The sequence below is a fragment of the Saimiri boliviensis genome, chromosome 11 (genome assembly GCF_048565385.1).
Source record: "Saimiri boliviensis isolate mSaiBol1 chromosome 11, mSaiBol1.pri, whole genome shotgun sequence".
Lineage (NCBI taxonomy): Eukaryota > Metazoa > Chordata > Mammalia > Primates > Cebidae > Saimiri > Saimiri boliviensis.
Genome location: NC_133459.1, coordinates 87,177,332 through 87,202,165, shown reverse-complemented (window position 1 = coordinate 87,202,165; position 24,834 = coordinate 87,177,332). Strand labels below are relative to the sequence as shown.

Genomic DNA, 24,834 nt, shown 5'->3' with positions numbered 1-24,834 from the left:
AAGGAAAAGGCAAGGTAGATGGCTCTGAAGGAGTGAACACGTAAATGCTCTCATTCTTACCAAATGTCTTATTTACAAGTCTCGCTATGCTTTATGTCCGCTATATGCATATTGGGGGCAATCACCACAAGAGCACAGAAATTGACATCTGTGAGAACCACATATGCTGCATCACTATTACTAGGACAAACACTATCCTTGTCTCCAGCAGAAATGGAAAAGCAAAACTGCAAGTATGTGGCATCGTTTCCTGTTTGCTGTGCACATGCTCTCTTCTCTTCTCTACTTTTTAAAAAGACTTTTAAATTTTGTTTGAGAAGCTTTAGGTTCACAGCAAAATTGAAAGGAAGGTACAAAGATTTCTCATATGCTCCCTACCTCCACCCATGTACAGCCTTCCCCATTATCACCAAGCTCAACCACAGTGGTAGTACATTTGTTACAATTGAACCTACACTGACACATCATTATCATCCAAAGTCTACAGTTACCTTGGGGTTCACTCTTGGTGTTGGACGTTCTATGGATTTGGACAAATGTATAATAACATGTATCCATGGTAACAGAGTCATTTCACTGCCCTAAAAGTCCTCTAAGCTATGCCTATTTATCCCTCCCCTTCTTTGTCCTCTCTAAGCGACCACTGATATTTTTACTGTGTCTGTAGTTTTGCCTTTTCCAGAATATAACACAGTTGGAATCATACAGCCTGTATCATTTTGGGATTAGCTTCTTTCACTTAGCAATGTGCATTTAAGGCTCCTCCGTGTCTTTTCATGGCTTGAGAGTTTTTTTGTTTGTTTGTTTTAGCACTATAGCATTCCATTGTTTGGATCATCTCTCTCTCTCTTTTTTTAAAAAATTTATTTTTTCCTTTTCTTCCCAGCTTTGGGACTTGTCTGAATCTCCCTCACTTTTAATGATGATGATGCTTAATATTTATATCACGGCCAGGAAATAACCTACTGCACAGGGAGGAAGCTTACACTCATATAGTGAAGTGAGAGAAAAACCAGTCTAAGGCAAACTGCCAAAGTCTAAGGTATTTATAAGAGCAGAGTAAAAGGTCTGTTTTTATTAGCTGCTTATTTCTCCAATGGCAATAGGAAAAGGAAAATTAAAAAAAAAAAACCAAAACATACCTTTGCATCTTTAAGGCATGGAGTGCTTGGGAAAAAAAATCCAAGGGATTGAAGAGATTAGTTCATTATATCTTGGATTTCTGAACTTATGGATTTTCTCAGTGGTAAAGTATAATGGTACTTTTTTTTTTTTTTTTTTAAAGACGAAGTCTCACTCTTGTTGCTCAGACTGGAGTGCAATGGCACGATCTCAGCTCACAGCAACCTCTGCCTCCCAAGTTTAAGTGATTCTCCTGCCTCAGCCCCCTAAGTAGCTGGGAATACAGGCACCCGTCACCACGCCCAGCTAATTTCTGTATTTTTAGTAGAGATGGAGTTTCAATGGTACATTTTGTACAGGTTTTATTAATACATAATTAAAAACTAGATAGCAAGCAAAACTTCTTGAGTTATGCATCATGAGAAATGCCTGAGGAACATTAAATGTCACTGACAGAAAGATTAAACACTGAAAAAGATACAGCAGAACATCTTAAATCATTAGACAGAACAAATAACAGTATAAGAACCAGTAAGCTCTTTAGAGATAGGCACCATGCTTAGTTTTCATTGCCTGGCACAAAGTAGGTATGCAATAAATATGAAGTGAACAAATAAACACTGTCCCCCATATCCTCAAGGAAGAACAAACCACAGCTAAGGCAAGCATATGCATTCATATATTCAGATGCCAGAGAATACCTGGAAATACATGGCCTCTAGCTACCTTCCTCTGACATGAAACAATTCATTTTGCACATCCTCCAAACTGCCAAGTGATATCAGTCTAATGATTCCTAAAGCCACAGTTAAGTGCTGAGTCATTTAAGAGACATAAAGAGAGTGTCAGATTTGGGACACACTGTTTATTCCTAGGTAAAAAATAAACCATCATACATACATTAGGATCATGTCTACATTTTGAAATTTTGCTTAGTAAATACAACCCTCCTATCACTGTAAATACTGACATACTAACTTTTCTGAGGGTGAGAATGACAATACATACTATAATGTCCATTTTTTTTTTAAACCCTTGGTTAAACTGAGGCTTTCCAGCCATTGAGGATGCTTTTATAACCTATATCTTGGTTGTACCTACGTCGATTTTTTTCCCCCTTCTTTTAAAGAAAGCTGCTCTAGATCAAACAAAGAAATCCAAAAAACATTTTCAAAAATGAAGGGGTGGGTAAGATTTGAAGCAGCTTCTTCTCATTCTGCTTCATGGCATTTTTCCATAAGCCATAAAGACGAGTGAATTATTTGATCCAGGGCAATTTAAGATCTATGTGGAAAACATCCATTTCAAAGTAACAACCATGTGAGAAAATTCAATGGACATATAAAAACTATAGAACATGTTTTAATTTATAACAGACTATTTGTTTTAATTGTTTGAAGAATTTGAAATATTTATCTCTAATTACGCTCTTAAAATAATATGGGAAAATCTCTTTTTGAAGCAATGCCAGGGACTGAAATCTTCATTCTGTACTCAGCTGACTTATCTCTAGAAACCCTGTAGTTTACTGATAAATCTGTAAGCAGGGATAGAATAAAAGAAATTGGGAGAGTTCAAAGAGAAACATAAATTATCTGGATTACCTTCAATGTATGAACAGGACAAAGATAAAGAATTCTAAATATGGGAAGCAAACAAAACTGTTCTAAAAGGATTTTTTTTAAATGATTATTTTGGAAATTTACTATCATAATTGAAAAATAACTTGCTATTTATTTTTAGCAAATAAAAATATCTCACCAAGTGAGATGATATCAACTGCCAGGTTGTGGTCCAATCTATGTAAAGGAATAAATAGTATCAGCCTTGGAAGATAACAGCCATACTTTATTACTGCATCATAGAAGGCTTGCACCTAAGGCAAAAGTCATGGCACTTGTTACCATTTATGTGTGTTGGACGGCAAGTGATTTTTTTCAAACATTATTACACTTTTTAGAAGTTAAGATTATTTGGACTCTATAAATATCATTAATTTGGATAAGACAAGTTCCACGCATTTCAGATAAATAGGTCTTTTACCTATATAGGGAGAATTTCATCTATGTACTTTTCCATTTTTCAGAATCATCCAGATAATGGCTGATCTTTGGGGAGGAGAGACTCTTCTTTGCTCCTCCTTACTTCTTTCTAGGTGAAAGAGGGCTTGATCAACACGGTGACCTTTAAGGAAAAGTACTGAACATTGGTGTCATAAGGGGTTAAGTTTCTCCCTTGGGATCAGGCTGTTTTGATTCTCACTTTAGAGCTACTAGAGAGAGTCATCGTTTGGAAGTCTCCCTTTTTCTTTAAAACTGATGTGAATACAATAGGTCTAAAGCTGCCTCTCTTTGGGAAGTTGATGGTAGCCTAGGAGGGCCTGAGGAAGATTGTTCAGATGAGCTTTAGGAAGAATCAATAATAAATCAAAATCTCTCTCACCTCTCTCTTCTTCCTTCTTCTCTTTTCCTCTTCCCCTCTCTCCTCTGTCTCTTCTTTACCCAGATTACCTAATTTTTGACTTGAGTACAGCAGAGATTAAGGTGCAGAAAAAGAAGCTAAGGAGGTTTTTTGTTGTTGTTGTTTGTTTGTTTTTCCCCAGAACTCCCTGCCATGCCCCACCATTTTTTCCAGGTACATAGATTTTTTCAGAGCTTAGGCAAAGAAAGTCCTTGAGACTTAATCTGAAGTCTGGCCTAGCTCACCAGGAAACTGATAATGAGGTTTAGGGACAGAGCCTTAACTTTAATTAAATGTTCTTCTGCCTGGTCTTGTCCTCTGACTATGTCTATATAGCTCCTGCAAAGTCTTCTGGGAGATGGACGTAGGTAGCTATGGAAATTAGGGCATTTAGTTCTGGATTCTAGACCTCTTTCAATCTCTGTTTGTCAGAGGCCCAACTAATCCCACTTATACCTGTATGAAGATGCCCCATATGAAGGTTTTTGTTTTGTTTTTCAATTGGGGAGGATCAGAGTAATTACCCAAGGGAAGATTATTTTGAGGTCTGTGGTTAAAGAGGCTAAAACAATACATTTCTATTTTATCATCTTTTTTTTTTTTCACCATAAGTCTTCAAAATGGAAATGATGCCTATCCCGCTCATTTTATAAAATTGGGCCTCAGAAAAGCCATGTGTTTCACCTAAACTCATACTAAAACCATAGCGGAGAGCCCATGTTTTCTGTTTTGACATTTTGGGGAAAGATTTAATTTTTCTCTTCAAATTAACTTATCTAGCTGAAGTCATTTTTTATTAAACCCAGGTTTTCTATTTCCTGTGAGCATATAATGTTTCTTACAAGGTAAAATGATGAGGCAGTTGATGGCCTATTTGTTAGACAAAAGATCTTTGCAGAATTCTAAAAGTATAAAATTAAGGGACTGATAAAATCATGCACACAAGTGTTCTACAAGGGAATATCTCTACAACACTGTCTCGACTTGCATTAAGCATTTTCTGAGTCCAGTATCTAGCACCTATAAAATTTAACATCAATATCCTAAACAATAAGCTAACTTTTTGAACTTAAGGTCACTTAAGTGGCCCCAGCTTTGGATATCACTGCAAAGAATCTTACCAGCTTTTAAGAACTAAAATAACTTGAGTAGGGAGATGCCAATTCTGTTTTAAGATGGCTGACCATAATACTGCCAGTAGTTCAAACACTTCTTAGGAAAGCTAATGTTTTGAACTTGTCATTACATGATGAAAAAAGTTGCTATGTATGTTTCAAAGCCTTCATGTAGGGCCGGGAGCAGTGGCTCACACTTGTAATCTCAGCACTATGGGAGGCCGAGGCAGGTGGAACACCCGAGATCATGAGTTTGAGACCAGCCTGGCCAATGTGGTGAAATCTCATCTCTACTAAAAATACAAAAATTAGCTGGACATGATAGTGCACGTCTGTAGTCCCAGTTACTCAGGAGGCTGAGGCAGGAGAATTGCTTGAACTCAGGAGGCGGAGGTTGCAGTGAGCCAAGATTGTGCCACTGGACTCCCAGACTGGGTGACAGAGCAAGGCTCCATCTCAAAGAGAGAAAAAAAACCCTTTATGCTCTTATTAGAAACAGGAAGTACTGTTTTATCAAAAAAGCTGGTCATGGACCAGGCTCCAGCACTTTGGGAGGCTGAGGTGGACGGATCACTTGAGGTCAGAAGTTTGTGACCATTCTGGCCAACATAGTGAAACCCTGTCACTACTAAAAATACAAAAATTAGCTGGGCATGGTGGTGCATGTATGTATTCCCAGCTACTAGGGAGGCTGAGACAGGAGAACTGCTTGAATCCAGGAAGTGGAGGTAGCAGTGAGATCACGCCACTGCACACACTCCAGCCTGGGTGACAGAGCAAGACTCCATCCCTCCCCGCCAAAAAAAGCTGGGCATGGTGGCACACCCCTGTAATCCCAGCTACTCAAGAGGCGGACGCAGGAAGATCACTAGAGCCCAGGAGTTTCAAACTAGCCTGTGAAACATAGTGAGAATTTGTCTCAGAAATAACAAAACAAAACAAAATAAAGCAAAGCTGAAAGTCCTTATTTGCTAGAAACCCCCAGGTGGATATTTGCAGAATGTTACCATGCCTCACAAATGTTATCCTTTGTAATACCCCATGTCACTTTTACCCCCTGGAATATACTTTATTCTTGTATGCCTATAACCACCCTGTATATAGAATATCAAGAACCTTAATTTTTCCAGGTAGGCTTCACTGTGCTTTTTCCTTTGTACCCACTGCACTTTATTGAAACTATAGCAATTGTGCTGTTTTCAAAGGATGCATATGATGTTTATCTTTGCAGCTGTTTAAATATCTTTAGAACCAAAGCTAAGTTTCTGTGTCACTAGAAATTAGCATAGTGCCTATAAGAGTTGCAGAATAAATTGCTACAATGAATATGTTATTTTGCCTCTGCAACTATTCTCTAAGCTCCTTTATTCTGTATTCCTCATAATACCTAACACAGTATTGGGAACCTAGTCAACATTTAATAAGTACCTGTTGAGGGATTTATAGTTTCATAGCAAAAAATTCATTAAACAAAACTCTTTTATTCACCAAATATTCTCCAGCAATATCTTGATATTAATATGTCAAGGATGCTATAAAAGAGATTTCGATACTGGACTTAAGTCACTTATAAATTCTCTTCCAATTCTGAAAGTCTATTATTTTTAAAGGAAATTTAACTAGTGTAGGACTACAACTTTCATGGATAAAAGTAAACCAGTATCATGAAGCCATCATCATTATTCAAGAAACACTATGTTTTAAATGACTTTTTAAAAATTCCTAAAAGACTAAAGTATACTAAATAATTAATGAACATAAGCAAAGTTCATTTGAAAACTGGTTGTTTAGAATGAGAAAAACACTTTTCCACAAAATAACATGAAGGTTATTAGACTCTCTGGGCAGCTCATAAAATCCAATCCATGGGTACACTGTGAAGCACTGATACTCTTACAGAACTTCATCACAATGAGTAGTAAGGTCTACACTGGGATGCTGGCAACACATTTCACACATCGGTATGAATGAAAAACCACCTGGAGAGGAAAAACCTGGCTTTCACCACAACAATTATTCAAAATTTTATTATAAAAACAACCATCTATGGCAAAATTCTCCAAATTTTCATTTCTGTAAAACATATTCCCATAATTTCACTGAAATAACTCTGTAACTTGCTCTAATGAGGTACCTCAATTTCTACAGTTTCTTAAGTTTCTTTGCCATAACAGCGTAAGTTTTTTTCTATACCAACTTTGGCTGCAGTTTTCCTATATATGAGGGCACATAACAAGATATACCATGATTTGTTGTTCTCTTATTAGCATGTTATTACATTATGTCATCAAAAATTTTTTTTTCAAGTTTGTTACTCTAACACATTAGGCCCTGTCTCTCTGGCACTGGGTTTATGCTAATTATTCTCCGGATGAAGCCCCAGCTTTCCCATCAGGCTCTGCAGAAGGCTATGGTAAAACTTGCACACACCAATGAAAGATCATTTGTTACTAGCTGCTTTTTTTTTTTTTTTTTTTTTTTGAGACAGAGTCTTGCTCTGTCACCCATGCTGGAATGCAGTGGCGTGACCTTGGCTCACTATAACCTCCTCCTCCCAAGTTCAAGTGATTCTCGTGCCTTAGCCTCCAGAGCAGCTGGGATTACAGGCGTATGGCACCACACCCAGCTAATTTTTTTGTATTTTAGTAGAGATGAGGTTTCAGCATCTTGGCCAAGCTGGTTTTCAACTCCTGACTTCAGGTGATCTGCCTGCATTGGCCTCACAAAGTGCTGGGATTACAGGCACGAGGCACCATGCCTGGCCTTACTAGCTGCTTTTTATAATTTTGGGAGGAAATTGCCCTCTGAAAGCAGCTAACGGCCATCCCTAGCACACTTGTATCACTGTAACGGTGTGAGAGTGCATTCATTCACCTGTAGTTGAATCAGGGGCTGCAGGCCAGACCTCTGCAGGTAGTGGCTGACGTCTCAGGTGGTGATAGTGATGTGATCGAGGTCACACTATGTTGCTGAGAGAATCAGAATGCTACCAATGCACTTAGTGAAATGGGAAACAGAAGACTTTGAGAGGAAGAAAGTAAGGGCAGTAAGTGGTACAGTAAATCTGTTTTCGGATATGATCAGAGGACTGGGGAAAATCTCCAAGTCAAAGGTCCTGATTCAAAAACAAGGCCACCTGCCTCCATGTCAAAGTGTACTTATTTAACATAGGCCTTTAAACAGAAGTTTTGAATGATTCATACACAGGATCAACAACAGAGGCGAAATCTATACTTCACATAAGAAAACAGCCTGATAGTCTGTCAGTGCTTTCTTATTTGATGAAAAAGATGTATTTTTAAACAACCAATAGGCAACAAGATCATAACAATCCACAATAGTGGGAAAAAAGGAAACATTCCCCATTCATCAACTGGCATTGGATTGTATCAGATAATCTAAGAAAAGCATTTAGATGCGTGCCCTATCTTAAGCCCAAGATGGTAAACTGAAAGGCACTCCTATGTTATTCTTGTGGCCAGGTATTCAGTCCATGTAAAATTATCAAGGCGATAGATAAGAAGTAAAATTTTAGGGAATATAAAAAGTGGCAGTTCTAATAAAGGACCATAAAAGGGAGGCCCAAACTGAGGCATATTTTTGTTACTAGAGGTAACAGAGGTTATTTGAAACAGTGTTTCTTTCACAGCATTTACCACCACCCCCACAAGATGACAAAGGTTGCTCTTTACAATTATTTTCACCATCTAAATAATTTTTGTTTCATATTCCTCAAAGACCCTAGTAGAATGGCTATGTATGGAGAGTACAAAGAAACTTTATACAACTGGGCCGGTGCAGTGGTTCACGCTTGTAATCCTAGCACTTTGGAGAACTGAGAAGGGCAGATCACTTAAGGCCAGAAGTTCGAGACCAGCCTGGCCAACACGGTGAAATCCTGTCTCTACTAAAAATGCAAAAATTAGCTGGGTATGATGGTGCATGCCTGTAAACCCAGTTACTGATATGGCTGAGGTATGAGACTTGCTTGAACCTTAGAGGCAGAGGTTGCAGTGAGCTGAGATTGTACCACTGCACTCCAGCTCGGGTGACAGTGAGGCTTTGTCTAAAAAAAAAAAAAAATGAGAAAGAAAAGAAAAAGAACTTTATAAAACATATCTGAGATGAGGTCTTGGTTTTAAGCCCTAAGTTCTACCTGATTTCATCAGAATTATGTAATCAGTATTTCTGATTCTAAGTAAGAATTTCTGGGCTTCCATCTATAAAATTCAAATTTGGCAAAAGAAAAAGATCTACTATAAATCCCAGATAGTATAGAGCAGATGACTGTATGGGGGGAGTAGAAGCAAGAATTCAGGGCACATTATCAACATGAAGTCTTCTGAAATCTTTCTGGAATCTGTAATTTTGATTGCCTGTACTTTCCAGTGAACTGCCTGTGAGCATTTTCACCTGAAGGTCATTTGTCATGGAGCTGACATTGATGGCTTTAAATCAGAGCAGCAGAAATTAATTTCTGTATCCCCCAAACATCAAAGTGGGGATCAGCTCTAACCAACAAACTCACATGTCCTAAACGATTTGATAGTGTGACCCTGCTGGCCACTTTGCTCCTAGTGATTGGATTAAGTCTTCCAGGATTTTTTTTTTTTTTTGTAGGTAGCTTGATCATTGAAATAATTCTTTTTTTTCCCCCTTCAAATTCAGAAAGCAGGAAATGTCTTTTCTATGTAACAATCACAAGGCAGGTCCCCTAGGGCTTCCAGGGGGCTTGCATCTTCCAGTTCCTGTTTCTGGTTTCTAACTGCTAATTCTATATTTGGTAATGGTCTACCCATGGGCTGTTTTGGATTTGGTCATAATAAGATAACCTGGAGTCACTGAGCAGAGATCTAAAGCAATCTTATTTTTCCAGGAAGCAACGTGTTGACCTTTCAGGATTTGGTCTATTTTGTTGAATGTGTTGAGTTTTCGAATAGTGTTTATGGCACAAAGCTGGGTGTTTACACTATTGGTCCTTGAGGGTGTATGACTGTACAGGAATAGGACAGACACATATACTCCTACGCTCTCCTGGCTTACAGTGAGTTTATATTTGTTCTTATGTGGATTGATGTAATCTAAGGAATGCTCTTTATACATGCTCTTATTCCATAGCAGCCTTGAAAATAGCTACTTGCTCAGTAATGAATAAATATTTGTCAGACAAGTAAGGCAAGAGTGCTGGTTCTAATCCTTTTACATAAGGGCAAGAAAGAATCAACACCCCCTTGATAGATAATAACCCCTTGATCCCCTAGTATTTTCCAAGCTGAGTAGTGTTAAACTTATATGAATACAATCTTTTAGGAGTAAACAGATAATCAACTGTTAACTTGACACGAAAAAAAGCAACTTAGAACATAGTTACTCTAAAAACTGTTGAATTACAATTTCACCATCAGTGAGTGTTCTTCCACCTTAGATTTTGCCTTGTCATGTATTCCAATCTAGAATTTAACTTCTGTTGTAAATAAGATCAGAAAGAATGATTGCACTTTCATATTACAAGGGGAAAATCAAGGCCTAAAAATATATTTTAACAATTTTAGCATCACCTTGGAAATGAGAAAGGAACTCCAACTTCACAGAGAATCCTTTGTTATCAGTTATTAAGCCAATTTTAGTGGATTATCATAGCAGAGCTAAAATAAGAGCTTAAATTCTTACCCTACAGAACATAATACTTTAGTTTGTTATATGGATCCTAGGTGGTTTTTACTTTAATAATCTATATCATGCATTCTTTCTTGTTTTGTTAATGTTTACTATAGATTGGAAGCTTTTCTTTTTTAAATAGCAAGTATATAGCGAATACTCCTTAACATTTTAATTTGTAATTCATAAAATTGATACTTTTTGTAATATTTTCTTATCATTTTGTACTGTTTTTACACTGAAAATCCTGCTTTATAAGCCAAACACTGCCCTCACAATCTGTGCAATTGTGATGGTTCCATAATATTTGATAGCAATGTGCACAGTGGTGACAGACATATCCTGGAAAATCAGCCTCAGATGTGAACCTCAGCTGCATCCCTCTTGGCTCTGAGGCAAGTTATCTAACATTCTATACTTTGGAATTCTCATCTGAAAAATGGGACTAACCTACTTTCACAGGTTTGTTCTGGGAACCAAATAAAGTACAAACAGATTCTAGCACAGGCTCTCTTGCCAGTGTTACTCAACATATGTGCTATTAGCATTCTGGATAAAACAATTCTTATGCTTTATGGGACCGTTACACCAATTGCAAGATGCTTAATATCCCTGAACACCCTCTCTGAAAAATGCCATCTGGGCCTCTGGTCACTGTGCCAATCCGTGAAGGCTTTGTAAAATGATCACACTAAGTATTCTGTTAATGCTGAGTTTCCCCTCTTCATTCCTCTTATTAAAATATTTATTCTGGTTTTGTATACTCATTCTTTGAGACTTCACTCAATTCTCATCTCATTGAGTCCCTAACTTCCAGTGGCTGAGAGGCAACATTGTATTTGATGCTCTTGAGGCACCATTAAGGCACTTACACATTGGAAGACATTGCTTATGTGTTTCTATGGTCTTCAGACTATTAGCAATCTAAGGGTATGGGCTGTGCTGTTTTTCTTTCAACATCTAGCACCCCGCACAGTGCCTGAGCACCAATCCTGGTGCTCAGGATTGTTTGTTGAATTGAGTAGTCCACCGCATATGAATTCTGTGCCCTGCAGCCTTCATATTCTGATGCAATGTTTCTTTTGGCATCTCATTTTTTCTCAGAACCTTGTCACCTCAGACAACACTTCCTGTACACAGTCAACTGGTATCAGATTTCTTTGTAATGGCTGCAGAGATGAAAGAGGCTTATGTGTGAAGGGCCTGGGTTAGTTAACCTATCTGAGCAGGAGCCACCGACTGTGGGAGGTAACAGTGGTGGTGCTGAATAGGCTGGTCAGTGAGGAGCCCAAAAGGCTTCTAGGCTGTACAGACACCCTGTGGGGCTATGCCATAGGAAGATGATTCTGACCATCACACAGGAACAGAGGTTTAGCTTGTGGATGAATCCCCTCTTAAATTTACTGCAGGCACATCTCCTAAATGATGCTCATTATAGACATTTTCGTAGGTACACTCTTTTTTTTTTTTTTAGGTGGAGTTTCACTCTGTCACCAGGCTGGAGTGCAGTGGTGAGATCTCGGCTCACTGCAAGCTCCACTTCCTGGGTTCAAGTGAATCTCTTGCCTCAGCCTCCTTAGTAGCTGGGACTACAGGCACGTGCTACCATGCCCAGCTAATTTTTGTATTTTTAGTAGAGATGGGGTTTCACCATGTTGGCTAGGATGGTCTTGATCTCTTGACCTCGTGATCCGCCCACCTTGGACTCCCAAAGTGCTGGGATTATGGGCGTGAGCCACGGAGCCTGGCCCCAGGTACACTCTTATTTTCATTCATTTCATTGCAAGTTGACTAATTATTCTAAAAGATTTTCTGTGTCCTTCTCTTTTCTGCACTTTGACCTGCCATGGTATATATAAGAGAAACAGTTCCCTGTGCTTGTTAGGCAGATCCTGCAGCAGTGCCATGAGCCATGACACAGTAATAAAGACAGGTTTCTAGTGCTCCTGCTGATCTATATCACCTCCCTCTACTATTTCCCAAACTAGGCATCCCAAATCTGCCCTCTTGAGACCTCCGCTGTACTACCTTCCTTGTTGCCACTTCCTGCTACATCCCTCACCCTCATAATCTCTCAGAAATGTGTTGTTTTCTCCATCACAGAGAAACAACAAGCCGTAAGGCAGAGACTCCCATCTTTGTCTCCGTACCAAATAAAAACGCAGCTGTAGCTATCATTCCCATTCTGGTGGAAGATGCCTCCTGCACCCAAATCAAGGGTAATCCTTTCACCTAGATCCCAGATCTTCACCTCCTTCCTCCTGAAAATTACTATTACTAACCCCAAACTCCTGGGTTTTACATCCGACTGATTACTTAATATCTCCATGTTGATGTTTAACATATATCACAAACCTAACATGTTTAAAAACAAGCTTTTCTACTTGCTGAGGTCTAAAAATCTTGCTCATCCTTGATTCGACTTTTTTCTTGAGATGGAGTCTTGCCTTGTTACCCAGGCTCGAGTGCAAAGGTGCAATCTCAGCTCACTGCAGTCTCCACCTCTTGGGTTCAAGCAATTCTCCTGCCCCAGCCTCCCAAGTAGCTGGGATGACAGGCATGAGCCACCATGGCCGGCTGATTTTTGTATTTTTAGTAGAGATGGGGGTTTCACCATATTGGCCAGGCTGGTCTTGAACTCCTAACCCCAGGTGATCGACCTGCCTCAGTCTCCCAAAGTGCTGGGATTATAGGTATGAGTTACCGTGCCCAGCCAATTTCTCTTTTTCTCTTGTATTTCACGTTTAATCTTCCAGCAAGGTGGATTTTCCTTCAAAATTCATGAAGAACGACTGCTTGCCTTCACCCTACTCCAAACCATGTAATTATTTTCTTGCCTGGATTATTGCACTAGCCTTCCAAATACCAACTCCACTTCCATCCTTAGCCCCCTACAATGTATTCTCAACAGCTGTAGTGATCTTGTTAAAACATAAATCATGCCAATCCTCTGCTCATAATTCCTCCAAACATGTTCTATCTCACTCAGAACAAAGCCAAGCCCTCCAGGAGCCTACAAAGCCCTATGATCTGGCACCCATTGCGTCTTGGGCCTCACCCTCTACTGCACTTCCCCTTGATCACATTTCTCTGGCACACTGGCCTGGCTTTTCTTGAACCAGTATCTCCTATAACTCAATAGATCGATTTTTGATGTGTCAAGGAGCATGCTGAATCACAGGTTTCACCACAGCCACAGAAGTCCAATGATACAGCTTCCTACAGGGCACTTACCACTCTTCCTGGCCAGATACAGATGACCAATCAGCGGTCATTTATGCCATAATGTTGTCTAGTAACACAGCTAACATTCCACCTTTATCAGGTCTCCAGGGAAACAGAACTAGAAAACTGAGAAAAATCATAAAATCAAATTCTTCTGCAGAAAAGGAAGGGCCCCGTGGCTTCCTTACACTATGTGCATTTTTTTTTTTTTTTTTTTTTTTTTTGAGACGGAGTTTCGCTCATTACCCAGGCTGGAGTGCAATGGCGCAATCTCAGCTAACCGCAACCTCCACCTCCTGGGTTCAGGCAATTCTCCCGCCTCATCCTCCTGAGTAGCTAGGATTACAGGCACACGCCACCACGCCCAGCTAATTTTTTGTATTTTTAGCAGATACGGGGTTTCACCATGTTGACCAGGATGGTCTCGATCTCTTGACCTCGTGATCCACGCGCCTTGGCCTCCCAAAGTGCTGGGATTACAGGCGTGAGCCACCATGCCTGGCCCCACTATGTGCCTATTGCTCTTGCTGTTCCCTCTGCCTGGAAGCCTCCTTCCAGCACATCTGTGTGGCTTGCTTCTGTACCTCCTTTAATTCTTTGGCCAAAAGTCACCTTTCCAATGAAGCCTTCCCAGGCCATCTTATTTGAGGACTGCAGCTTCTATCTTACCTGCAGGAAACTTCTACTACTGTCTTGGCATGCTTTATTTTTTTCTGTTGCCTTTATCATCTTCTCACATATTTACTAATTGATTTTGCTTAATTTGCTCATTTTCCCCATAGAATTTAAAGTCCATAAAGCTGGGATTTTTGTCATTTTTTTCCTTCACTGATAATTCTTTGAACAGTGCCTGATACACAGCAGGTTCTTCTATAACTATTTTATTTATGAACGGATTCATTGGCACCCTTTGTTGGAGGGGAGGAGGGAAAAATATTTTCAGTGACCAAATTAAAGACAGTATGATGTGAGGGACTAAGAGCTGGAACTTGGGAACCAAATTGCCTGGATTGAATAAAGGCTTTGACATTCACATTGGGAGGATCCTTAAGCTCTCTGTGCCTTACGTGTCTCATTTGTAAGTGGGGACAGTAACAGAGCCTACATCTTAGAGTTACCATGAGGATGACATTTGTTAAAATACATGTAAAGTGTTCAAAAGAGCTCCTGACACATAGAAAGCAGAATGTGTTCACTATTTTTAAGGCCAACTTTTAAAAGTCATTTATTTTCACTCTGTACCATTTCTAATTATTTCTCTCTCTCTCCATAAACCCCCTCTTCCAGCTGATCTACCTGAAAATCACATCTACCCCATAGCTTCTATAATATGTTGATTTCCATTGACTTTTCCAACCACTGACATAAGATTTCCAGTGACATAGTTGCTACTCTCCTCTTCTTAGTCCATGAGTTAGTTGTGTGGCCTGCCATCACTGTCCATGGCTTCCTTTGAGTTCTGGCACATGCCTCTCTCCTGGTTTCCACCTGCCCTTATGGCTGCCCCTTCTCAGTCTTCTTCAAGGGCCCTGCTTCCTTCTCCATTTACTCTTTAATGTTATTACTGACACTGTCTTCCTCATCACATTCTCCCTGGGTGATTCCATTCGCAAGCATGGCTTCAGCTCTCATGTCAACACCCCATATGTGCCAGTTCTACTGACAGTTTCCCAAAGATGGCATGTTCTTTCTCACATCCATGACTTAGAGCTTTCTTTTCTCCTCTTTGTGTTTGTTCTTTTACTTTCAGCTAAGAAGAGGTTCTTGACTAAATTTAGCTGGTTCTCCAAGTTTTAATTCAACTACCTTTTTCTCTTATTCACAAACCAAAGTGAGGGTTTTTCTTCAGCACTCTTAGTGCTTTTTGGACACCTCTATTATAGTATAACACAATTTATTTTGATTGCTAGTTTATTTATTTCTGCCCTAGAAATGAACTACCTACATGTATCCATGTCCTCAAAGTATGGTACCTGGAACACAGCAGTTACGCAAAAAAAAAAAAAAAAAAAAAAAAAAAAAAAAAAAAACCCTGGATTCAATACATAAATACATAGCATCTATATAATTTTTTTATTGGGTTTTTTTAATACATTCAGAACTAAACATTCAGTAAAATAATGAGATCTCATCAAAATGTTAGTTTTTCCAGAGAATCTTATTGGGGTAATGGTAAAAGATGAAGAAAAGCAAAAAGTTCCACTTGGGCAATATAAATGGTGCTGGATATATGCTATATTTCACTGTGAAGCCAATTTTGAAAGATAAGGGTCCCCCTTTAATGTTAGTGACATCAGATGTTATTTGACTACAATCAATTGCTCTTTGGGCTCATTAAAATCTTTCAAGTACCACATTTACCTTATTAGAAAAACCCAGTAAATAGGTGTTTCAGGTTTCCTGCTATGATTACAAATACACTTACAGAGAACAGTGACTAATACTTACACGGTTAAAAATTATACAGCCAGTTCTCTAAGGAGGTTTCTTTGACTTGTGTCTTGCTCTGGCCCTCATTTTGCCAGGGTTCTAGGCACCTACCTGTAAAGTACATCCAAACACGCCGATCATGAGCATGGCTACTGACAGGTAATCTGTAAACACATCCCACCATGGCTTCAGCACTCGGAAGGCAGGCTGCTGCTCAGAGAACTGCCGGAATTCTGTCACAGGAATCATGTTTCTGAGAAAGGAGAGATTACTCATGAATTAATTTATCTTCAAGTACAACATACTGCATTGTTAACAAATGTGGCTCCAACTCCTCACAACAGAGGTCGGAATTAGTGCAAGAGCTGTCAAGACTCATCAATGTTCCAATGAGTCACTGAATAAAACCACCAGTTGAGGAAATAAGGAGACCCAAATGGAAAAGGCAAGTACCTTTACTTGTCTTTTATTGTCCAATAACAAGGTTCCCTTCGTGTTCCAGGTGGGACAGAAAGAACATGGCCAGATGCTTGCCAAGCATCAGTTATTTCCTGGACCCTCATTTCTCCTAAAAAGAACATGAACATGCCAGGAAGTCTACAGCCCATTCTTTGAAATGTTTTTGCTATTTATCTTACCATCTTGGGTTATTGCTTTAAGCTTTTTTTTTTTTTTTTGCTTTAAATTATTTTTAAGTGTAATTTTAGCATTCATTTTGTATTAATTCTTTATTGAGACCTATTTATAAAGCATTTTGCTTGTTCCATGGGGAAGGAAAACAATGTTTCCATGTGGTCCTTGTCTTTTAAGAAGAAAGATCTTATTGATGGTGGTGGGTTGAAGAGGCCCCGATTTGTCTTCCTTGTTTCCTTTTTGTCTCTGTGCTTGTATCTTTTTTGTATGATTTTTTTTCTCTGTATCCTGTACTTCTCACATTTCACTGTGAACGCCAAACGTATCGCATATCCTAATTTTCTCCTCTGAGACATCAGTTTACTCTGGAAACTCCTATCTCTAACCAAATGACAGAAGGTAAATGAAAAGGGCACACTCAAGGATCTGGGAAAAAAGAGGCACATTCTTTTGTTCTTGTCCTGCCTCCTTTTTTCTCTGCCTTTAGTGTGACCCAGGAATTGAGGTTAATCATCCTGCTACTGTGAGAATAAAAATTCTTTCTTTATCTTATGGCAAAGAATAAGGAGGGCAAAAAAAACTTCATCTTCCTTCCCCAATACTGAATTAAGAACTAGACAGACAATAAACATCCCAGATAAAAGCAAAGCCTCTTCTTTGATTACAGCTTTGGCAACGATTACAATGTTATCTATTCTGTCTTGCTGCTTTGTGACTTTTTCTTAAACAATAATTTGTCTTCTTTTTGAATCCGTTCTTTAACACAATGTTAAAAATTTCAACTGCCTGGCACTGTTCTCCCCTACAACCTACCTACTTGACATCTGTGCAGAATACAGTTTCCTCATTTTACTGAAACACAACTTTTCTTAATTCCTTTCTGTTACCACTACTAGGCTGCAGGATTCTTGATGGTAGAATCTACATGTTCTGCCTATACACGTCCTTAAAACGTATTGGAGGCAAATGGCACAAGCTCAATAAATTACTTTGTATCTTTCTAGTGGCGTTAAAATTTTAGACTAGCCCAAACTTGGATTTTCCTGACACTTTTTGGCCTCTATTCTTCTTAGTAAATTATTACAGTCCCACTGCTCCAAATATTTGATAGTCACAGTTGTCTTAGTGGCAGTAAGAATGGCATAAACTCATCTTGACTTCCAACTTCCACTTCAGAAGCTACTGTCTTACTCTATTTTGCATCCCCATTACTTGCCATAGTGCCTGGAAAACAAGAAACTGAACAACTGTTGACTAAATGAATAAATTCAGATGCTTATTCATGAAGCAATGTTCATCCAACTCAGATTTGGGGTGACCCTAATCAGCTGCAGTGGCAGGGATAATTAGCAAACCACCTGTGTTATAGTCTATTATTCCTTGATAGATTTGGTTGTTGTCTCCTCCATGATAAGTTTCTTTACATCATAGAGGAAATTGGACTTATTTATAAAAGTGAGCAACAATTTCAGAAATAAAATGCATCAATATAGAGCAGTGGCTCTCAAATTTTTTGGTCTCAGGAGCCCCTCATACTCTAAAACAATGAGGAGAAACCCAAAGTGTTCACATGGGTTATACCTATACATATTTACTATACTAGAAGGGAAAACCAATAAATTTAAAATACACATAATTCATTGAAAAGTAAACTCATTCACTAATATATATTCTTATGAAAAATAACCATATTTTCTAAAATGAAATTAGCAGAACAATAAAATTGTTCTACATTTTTGTAAATCCCTATAATGCCTGCTTAATATAAAAGACAGCTGAATAAAAGACATATCTGCTTCTGCATTCAATCTAGTGTGATATTATATGCTGTTTTGTCTGAAATTTCTATCTATTGTGTTATGTTGTTTTATCTGAAATTTATGCACCAAACATGGCCTCACAAACACATGAGGTTGGAAAAGGGAAGAGTGTTCTTTTTATAGCATTGTAGGTATTTATTTTTGAGAGTATACTAAACCTTGACTAAGTTAGTTGCAATATGAAATCTGGAAACTATGCCAAAGAGCTTTTTAAACTTCATTATATTAAAATTATTCTATCTTATACTTTGAATGGATTTTTTTACATATTCATGATTTTGTAACATCATCCATTGGTAATTTGGAAAACATTGGGTCACTGAGTTATGCAGATCTTCCAAATGTTGACACATTTCATCATAATAAAATATTAAGACATATTTTAGTAATAACATTTAAAAATCACATTCATTAATATCACCACTGCTATCATCAGAAAAATGTTTAAGTATTGGGAAGCTGTCAAGCTCATGATAGTGATCACAAGTTTTCCAAAATTCTAATTATCACTTGAAAGTTTGAATTTTATTGCTGTCAACAAATACTGTTAGTTGTTCTCCTTGAAGTGTCAGGATCACTTCATTCATCTTGAGAATATATATGCCACATACTCGAGTCTCAATAATCAGTTGTTTTATTCAAGTAAAAGTAGTATAATGTGATAAAGTAAGCTCATTCTACTTTCAACTCCATTACAAAAGAGCTTTCTCTTGAGACAACCATTGTTCTTTGGAATGCAGCAGAAGTGCTTTGTGTATTATTCCCATTTCATCATGTAGTGTATTAATAAAACATGCAGTCAGAAGTTGAGTTATTAAAACAATATTTTTTGCTGCCTCAATAAGGACAGTAGGTGAACTTGGTTTTTCAATTCCAAGTGTGTACCAGTGAAGAACACAATTCCTTCAGCACGGTCTCATGCCTCTATCTTGAGTAATGTGAAGATGTCTTACTAACAGTGGCTTTTGCACCACCAATGAAACAGGCAAAGAAACCCTTAGCATTATAAAACAGTTTTGACCTCATGGGGTCCCTTAAAAAGGTCTAGGTTGCCAGGCTTCCATGGACCACACTTTGAGAACCACTGAGGCAGAGGGTCACTGTTCCTTTCTTTGTCTAAGTCTTGCTTTGAGAAAGCAAAGACCTGGATACTCACAATTGGTGAGGTTCTCTGAGTCCTTGACTCAGTTGCCTCACAGGCCTCATGCTTTTAATATGGAAAATAAAGTCAAACTAAGGCATCTAAGAAATGTAAGTATTATTTATTGCTTCTTAATACTGGCATAGTCTAGATAAGATGGAATATAAGACTTGATAGGGAATCATCTGGTCAAGATGGCAAAGTTTAGTGCTACCACACAACTGTTATTGCACTTAAACTCTTCTGAGTAAATGTGTATGTGTATGTGTCTACATGTCCACATATATATACATGTATCCTACATATAAATATATATACAGATTGATATGGTTTGGGTGTATCCCCACCCAAATCTTGTCTTGGATTGCAGCTCCCATAATCCCCCTGTGTCATGGGAGGGACCTGGTAGGAGGTAATTGAATCATGGGGGAAGGTTTTTCCCATGCTGTTCTCATGATAGTGAATGTCTCACAAGATCTGATGGTTTTATGAAGGGCAGTTCCCCTGCACACACTCTCTTGCCTGCCACCATGTAAGATGTGCCTTTTCTCCTACCTTCCACCATAACTGTGGGGCCTCCCCAGCCATATGGAACTGTGAGTCCCTTAAACTTCTTTTTCTTTATAAATTACCCAGTCTCTAGTATGTCTATTAGCAACGTGAGAACAGACTAATACACAGATGTATAATACACACAGATTTTATTAAATTAACATATTACAAGGCCCCAAACCAATATCTAAAACGGCATTAATCCTTAATGTGTTTGACGCAAAAGGTGAGTAAGGGAGGACTTGAATAAAATACTACAAATCTAAAGACAGGGTAGGTAGACCCTTTGCTTGCTTAACGAAAACATTTTTTTGTACTCCTCTTTCACAACTTTCAGTTCCTCTGAAAATCCATGCATTCCAGTGACAGCCACACTTGATCAATTTTCTTTCATTCCCACTGTCATTTCCAAGTGATTTGTGGCAATTTCAAGAGTTATCATTTAAAGCTAAGGGAGCCACTTCTGAATAAACCACTGGGTTTAAATAGGGAGCTAAAGATCGATCAGCATAATTTTATTTCTAGTTAAACATTTTTCTTTTTTAGAAATATAAATGATTATATTTATATCTCCTCCAAACTTGATTTTCAACTTACTACAAAAGATTTTAATTTATCTTATTAGTAATGTCTTTGGAAGTATAACATTTTAAATTAAGAGATTCTTGTATCCTAATTTTTAAAAGGAAAAATATTAAATCTCTGTTTCTGTAACCTTTTGCAGACATTCATATGCATTTCCTTATTTAAAATTCTTATCATAGGCTGGGTGTGGTGGCTCATGCCTGTAACCTCAGCATTTGGGGAGGCCAAGGCAGGTGGATCACATTTGAGGTCAGTAGTTTAAGACTAGCCTGGCCAACATGGTAAAACTCCATCTCTACTAAAAATACAAACATTAGCCAGATGTGATAGTGTGTATCTGTAATCCTACCTACTCAGGGGGCTGAGGCATGAGACTCGCTTGAACCTGGGAGGCAGAGGTTGCAGTGAGATCACACCACTGCACTCCAGCCTGGGTGACAGAGTGAGACTCTGTCTCAAAGAAAAAAACAAAAAGTATAAAACACCTGACACTAAACAACTACCAAGTCAAATGTCCTGTGGCCATCTCCAGACCAAAAAAAAAATTATTAGAAAACTATTTTAAAAACCATTTTCGTGGATCCATATTCAACATAACTTTATTCTCAAAGATATATAACATTTTGGCAAAGAATATTGGTAAAGTTAGTTATAAACATAGAGTTTATTTATACGGCTCTTCATAAAATAACATGTCCTCATCCCTGCCCAGAATAATTTTAGTATTTCTTGTCTAGAATTAATATCCTAGAATGTATTCTGCTCTGTCAATCCATGACCTAAAGAATATGAAACTTATTCTAGTGTGATTCCAACATGACTGCTAACACTCTTCTACGGCTATCAGGCGGGTAGAGCTAACATTTGTTTTGTTCCACATTTTTCTGACATCAGATAAACAACATCATTCAAGGAAAGAAGAACCAATTTCAAATGATGGTATGTATCCTGTCAGTAACCCAGTGAGTGGCCCTGATCAAAATGAATATAAAACAATTTAATAATTCCTGAGCACATGAAATAATTCAACAGAAAAGAAACCCATGTGTGTTTCTCATCTATGTTGTTAAATCCAGTGGTCAGTTGTCATTCCTTATCTTTTTGCTGTTGTTGTTGTTGTTGATTTTTGAAGACAGGGTCTGGCTCTGTCACCCAGACTGGAGTGCAGTGGTGCAATCTTGGCTCACTGTAACCTCTACCTCTGGGTTCAAGCGATTCTCATGTCTTAGCCTCCTGGGTAGCTGGGACTACAGGCGTGCACCACCATGCCTGGCTAATTTTTGTATTTTAGCACAGATGAGGTTTCACCATGTTGGCCAGGTCTTGAACCTCTAGCCTCAAGTGATCCACCCACCTCAGCCTCCCAAAGTGCTGGGATTATAGGCATGAGCCACTGCACCAGACCTTTCATTCCTCATCTTATTATGAGCAACATTTGACATAATTCGACTATGCCTCTCTTGGCTTTTAAAGGACACTACAACCTTTTGGTTTTCCTTCTATTTTCCTGGATGCTCCTTCATTGTTTCCTCCTCTTCTCCCTGACCTCTTATTTTGGAGCATTCCAATGCTTAGTCTTAGTGCCTTTTGTCTTCTCTAATGCATTCACTCCCCTGGTGATTGCATGTGACCTCAATGTTTCAATACCATCTATACTTAACACTTGACAAATTCATATCTCCATCCAAACTCACAGATCACTACCTACTCGACATCTCCTCTTGGATATCCACTACACACATCAAACTCAGTCTGTCCAAAACCTGCTTTTGTCACAGTCCCCTATTCCCCATCCCCACAGCAAAGCCCTTCTCCACTTACAGCTTTCCTATCTAGTAAACAGCAACTCTATCTTTCCAGTTTGGCCACAAATCTTGGAGTCATCTTTTACTGCTTTCTGTCTCATAAAATCACATGCAGTCCGTCAAAAAACACTTATGTATTTTCTTTCTCTCTTCACTCTTTCTCTCTTTCTTTGTTCAAAGTTTCACACTTATTGCCCAGCCTGGAGTGCAATGGTGCCATCTCGGCTCATTGCAACCTCCGCCTCCTGAGTTCAAGTGATTCTCCTGCCTCTGCCTCCTGAGTATCTGGGATTATGTGCATGCACCAACACACCTGGCTAATTTTGTATTTTTAGTAGGGATAGGTTTCTCCATGTTGGTCAGGCAGGTCTTGAACTCCCAACCTCAGATGATCCACCCGCTACGGCCTCCCAAAGTGCTGGGATTACAGGCGTGAGCCACTGCACCCAGCCTGTGTTTCTTAATGTATTACATCTCTACTTCCACAAGAATGCAAGTTTCACAATGGCAGAACTTCGCTTTTCAGTTCTATTGTGTTCACCAATATGTTAAAAGTACCTAGAAAATAATGCTTAGCATGTATTAGATACTCAGTGTTTGATGAATAAATGAGTGACTATGTAGTAATTTTAGTTAAGAAAGCAGTATATAATTGCTTTTAGCTTTAAAAATAATAATTGCAAAAAGCAAAGTATGTGTCTCAGCACTGTCATGGTAGGAGAAACCCACATGCAGGGCGAGGATATTAGCACAGCTGAAGCCAGTGTGGAGGGCAAAAAAGGTAAGGGACAGAAATGCCATGATTTTAAATGTATGGGTTCTTTTCAATTGTACCCAAAGGCTCCACAAATCAAAATAAAGTCATCAGGATATGCTGAAAACATCAGTTATAAAACAAATTGCTTTTCCTTTGGCAGTGGAAAGATGGAAATAAAAAGCAGGAGAAAAAAGGCAAAATTTCCCAATTACATAAAAATTATACCTTTCTCTCTTGAGAGAGCATGATTGTAGATTGTGTTTTATTGTACAGTTGTGGCATTCATGACAAAATATTTCTAGAAAAATCCACTGAAGCAGAACATAATTATATGGTTCTGTAGAAATGTATGTAATTAAAAGAGAAATCATAAATGGGCTATATTCAGTCCAGACCCCTTACTTTATGGGTAAAAAACCTGAGCCAAGAGAGATCAGGTGACTTGTCCAAGGAGCACAGCCAGTGGTGAACTATAACTTTTAACCAAATCTTTTTCTTTCTCTCTAGGGCTCTTTGCTCATACCACATGATGCTGACTAGCACTGAAAGAAGTTAAAGTGTACTAAGAAACAAATAGTTTAAACAGAATATTTCCTGTACTCAAATTTCTCTTTTCTTGTTTGTTATTTGACAATATAAAAGAAAAAAGAAACTAACATGAACACATTTAAATGATTCTTAAGATATACTGTCCTTATAGCATCATAAAATGATAGAACTTTTGACTTAAAGGAATCTTAAGAGGTAAGTGGAACTTGCAACACGATGAATAATTCTACCTTATCTCTTCCTTGGATATCTCCAAGCTACTGTATGTTCAATTAACAGACCGATTACATTATTTGGAAAGTCTTCATGTTGAGCTTAGCCTATTTTTCTAAGGGTGTTGGTGGGGGTGGCAAAGTACTTCTACCTAGCAATTTTAGTTCTCTCTTATACAATGAGGATATTATTCCTTTGTGATTATACTCTTCACATCTTTAAAGAAGAATCCTTTTAATTGTGGGTACTTCAGGCTGTACATTTCAAGGCCTTTGCTTTACATGATAGTTTCCACAGTTATCTATATTATTGTAGTCATAGACCTTTGAATCCACTAAAAATTTATGATTAGTAGCTGCTTTCTTCCTCTCACAAGCATAATTCACTTTCATTCACTCATGTGCTTCCTATAAATTATGAGAGGGAATTGTACGCCAGGCTCTGTGCTAGGTGCTGAGAGAATCCGTCACCTACATGTACACTCATGGGAGAATATTCATTGAAGAAATTCCTATAAAAACATGAATTGAAATTCCTTTGTAAATGGGATTGATTATTGTTTCCTGTGCCAATGGTGCATTTACAGAGGTTGTTACAGTATTTTTATTTCACCAAGGATAGAATTTATATCTTATCTTTGTATCTTCAAGAAAGCAGCACAGTGTCTTAGAAGCAGCACTCAAACAAATTTGCTATACTGAAATCAACTTATCCATGCTTATCATCCACACAGATAAACACACACCCAATTGAGCATTGCAGTAAGGAC

The 24,834-nt window shown here is 38.4% G+C and overlaps 1 protein-coding gene across 6 annotated transcripts in view; it reads right to left on the bottom strand.

Annotated features, from left to right (window-relative positions):
* The window catches only part of LRRC8C (leucine rich repeat containing 8 VRAC subunit C), a 138,481-nt gene that overhangs the window by 70,858 nt on the left and 42,789 nt on the right, over positions 1 to 24,834 (bottom strand). For all 6 annotated transcript variants that reach the window (XR_012512490.1, XR_012512486.1, XR_012512488.1 and 3 more), the window contains one exon: positions 16,122 to 16,263. Coding sequence is in view for 1 of the 6 variants with exons in the window: in XM_074381152.1 (XP_074237253.1) it covers positions 16,122 to 16,259 (138 nt within the window). In the remaining 5 variants the exon portion in view is untranslated. Of the gene's footprint in view, positions 1 to 16,121; positions 16,264 to 24,834 lie in introns of those variants that run through there.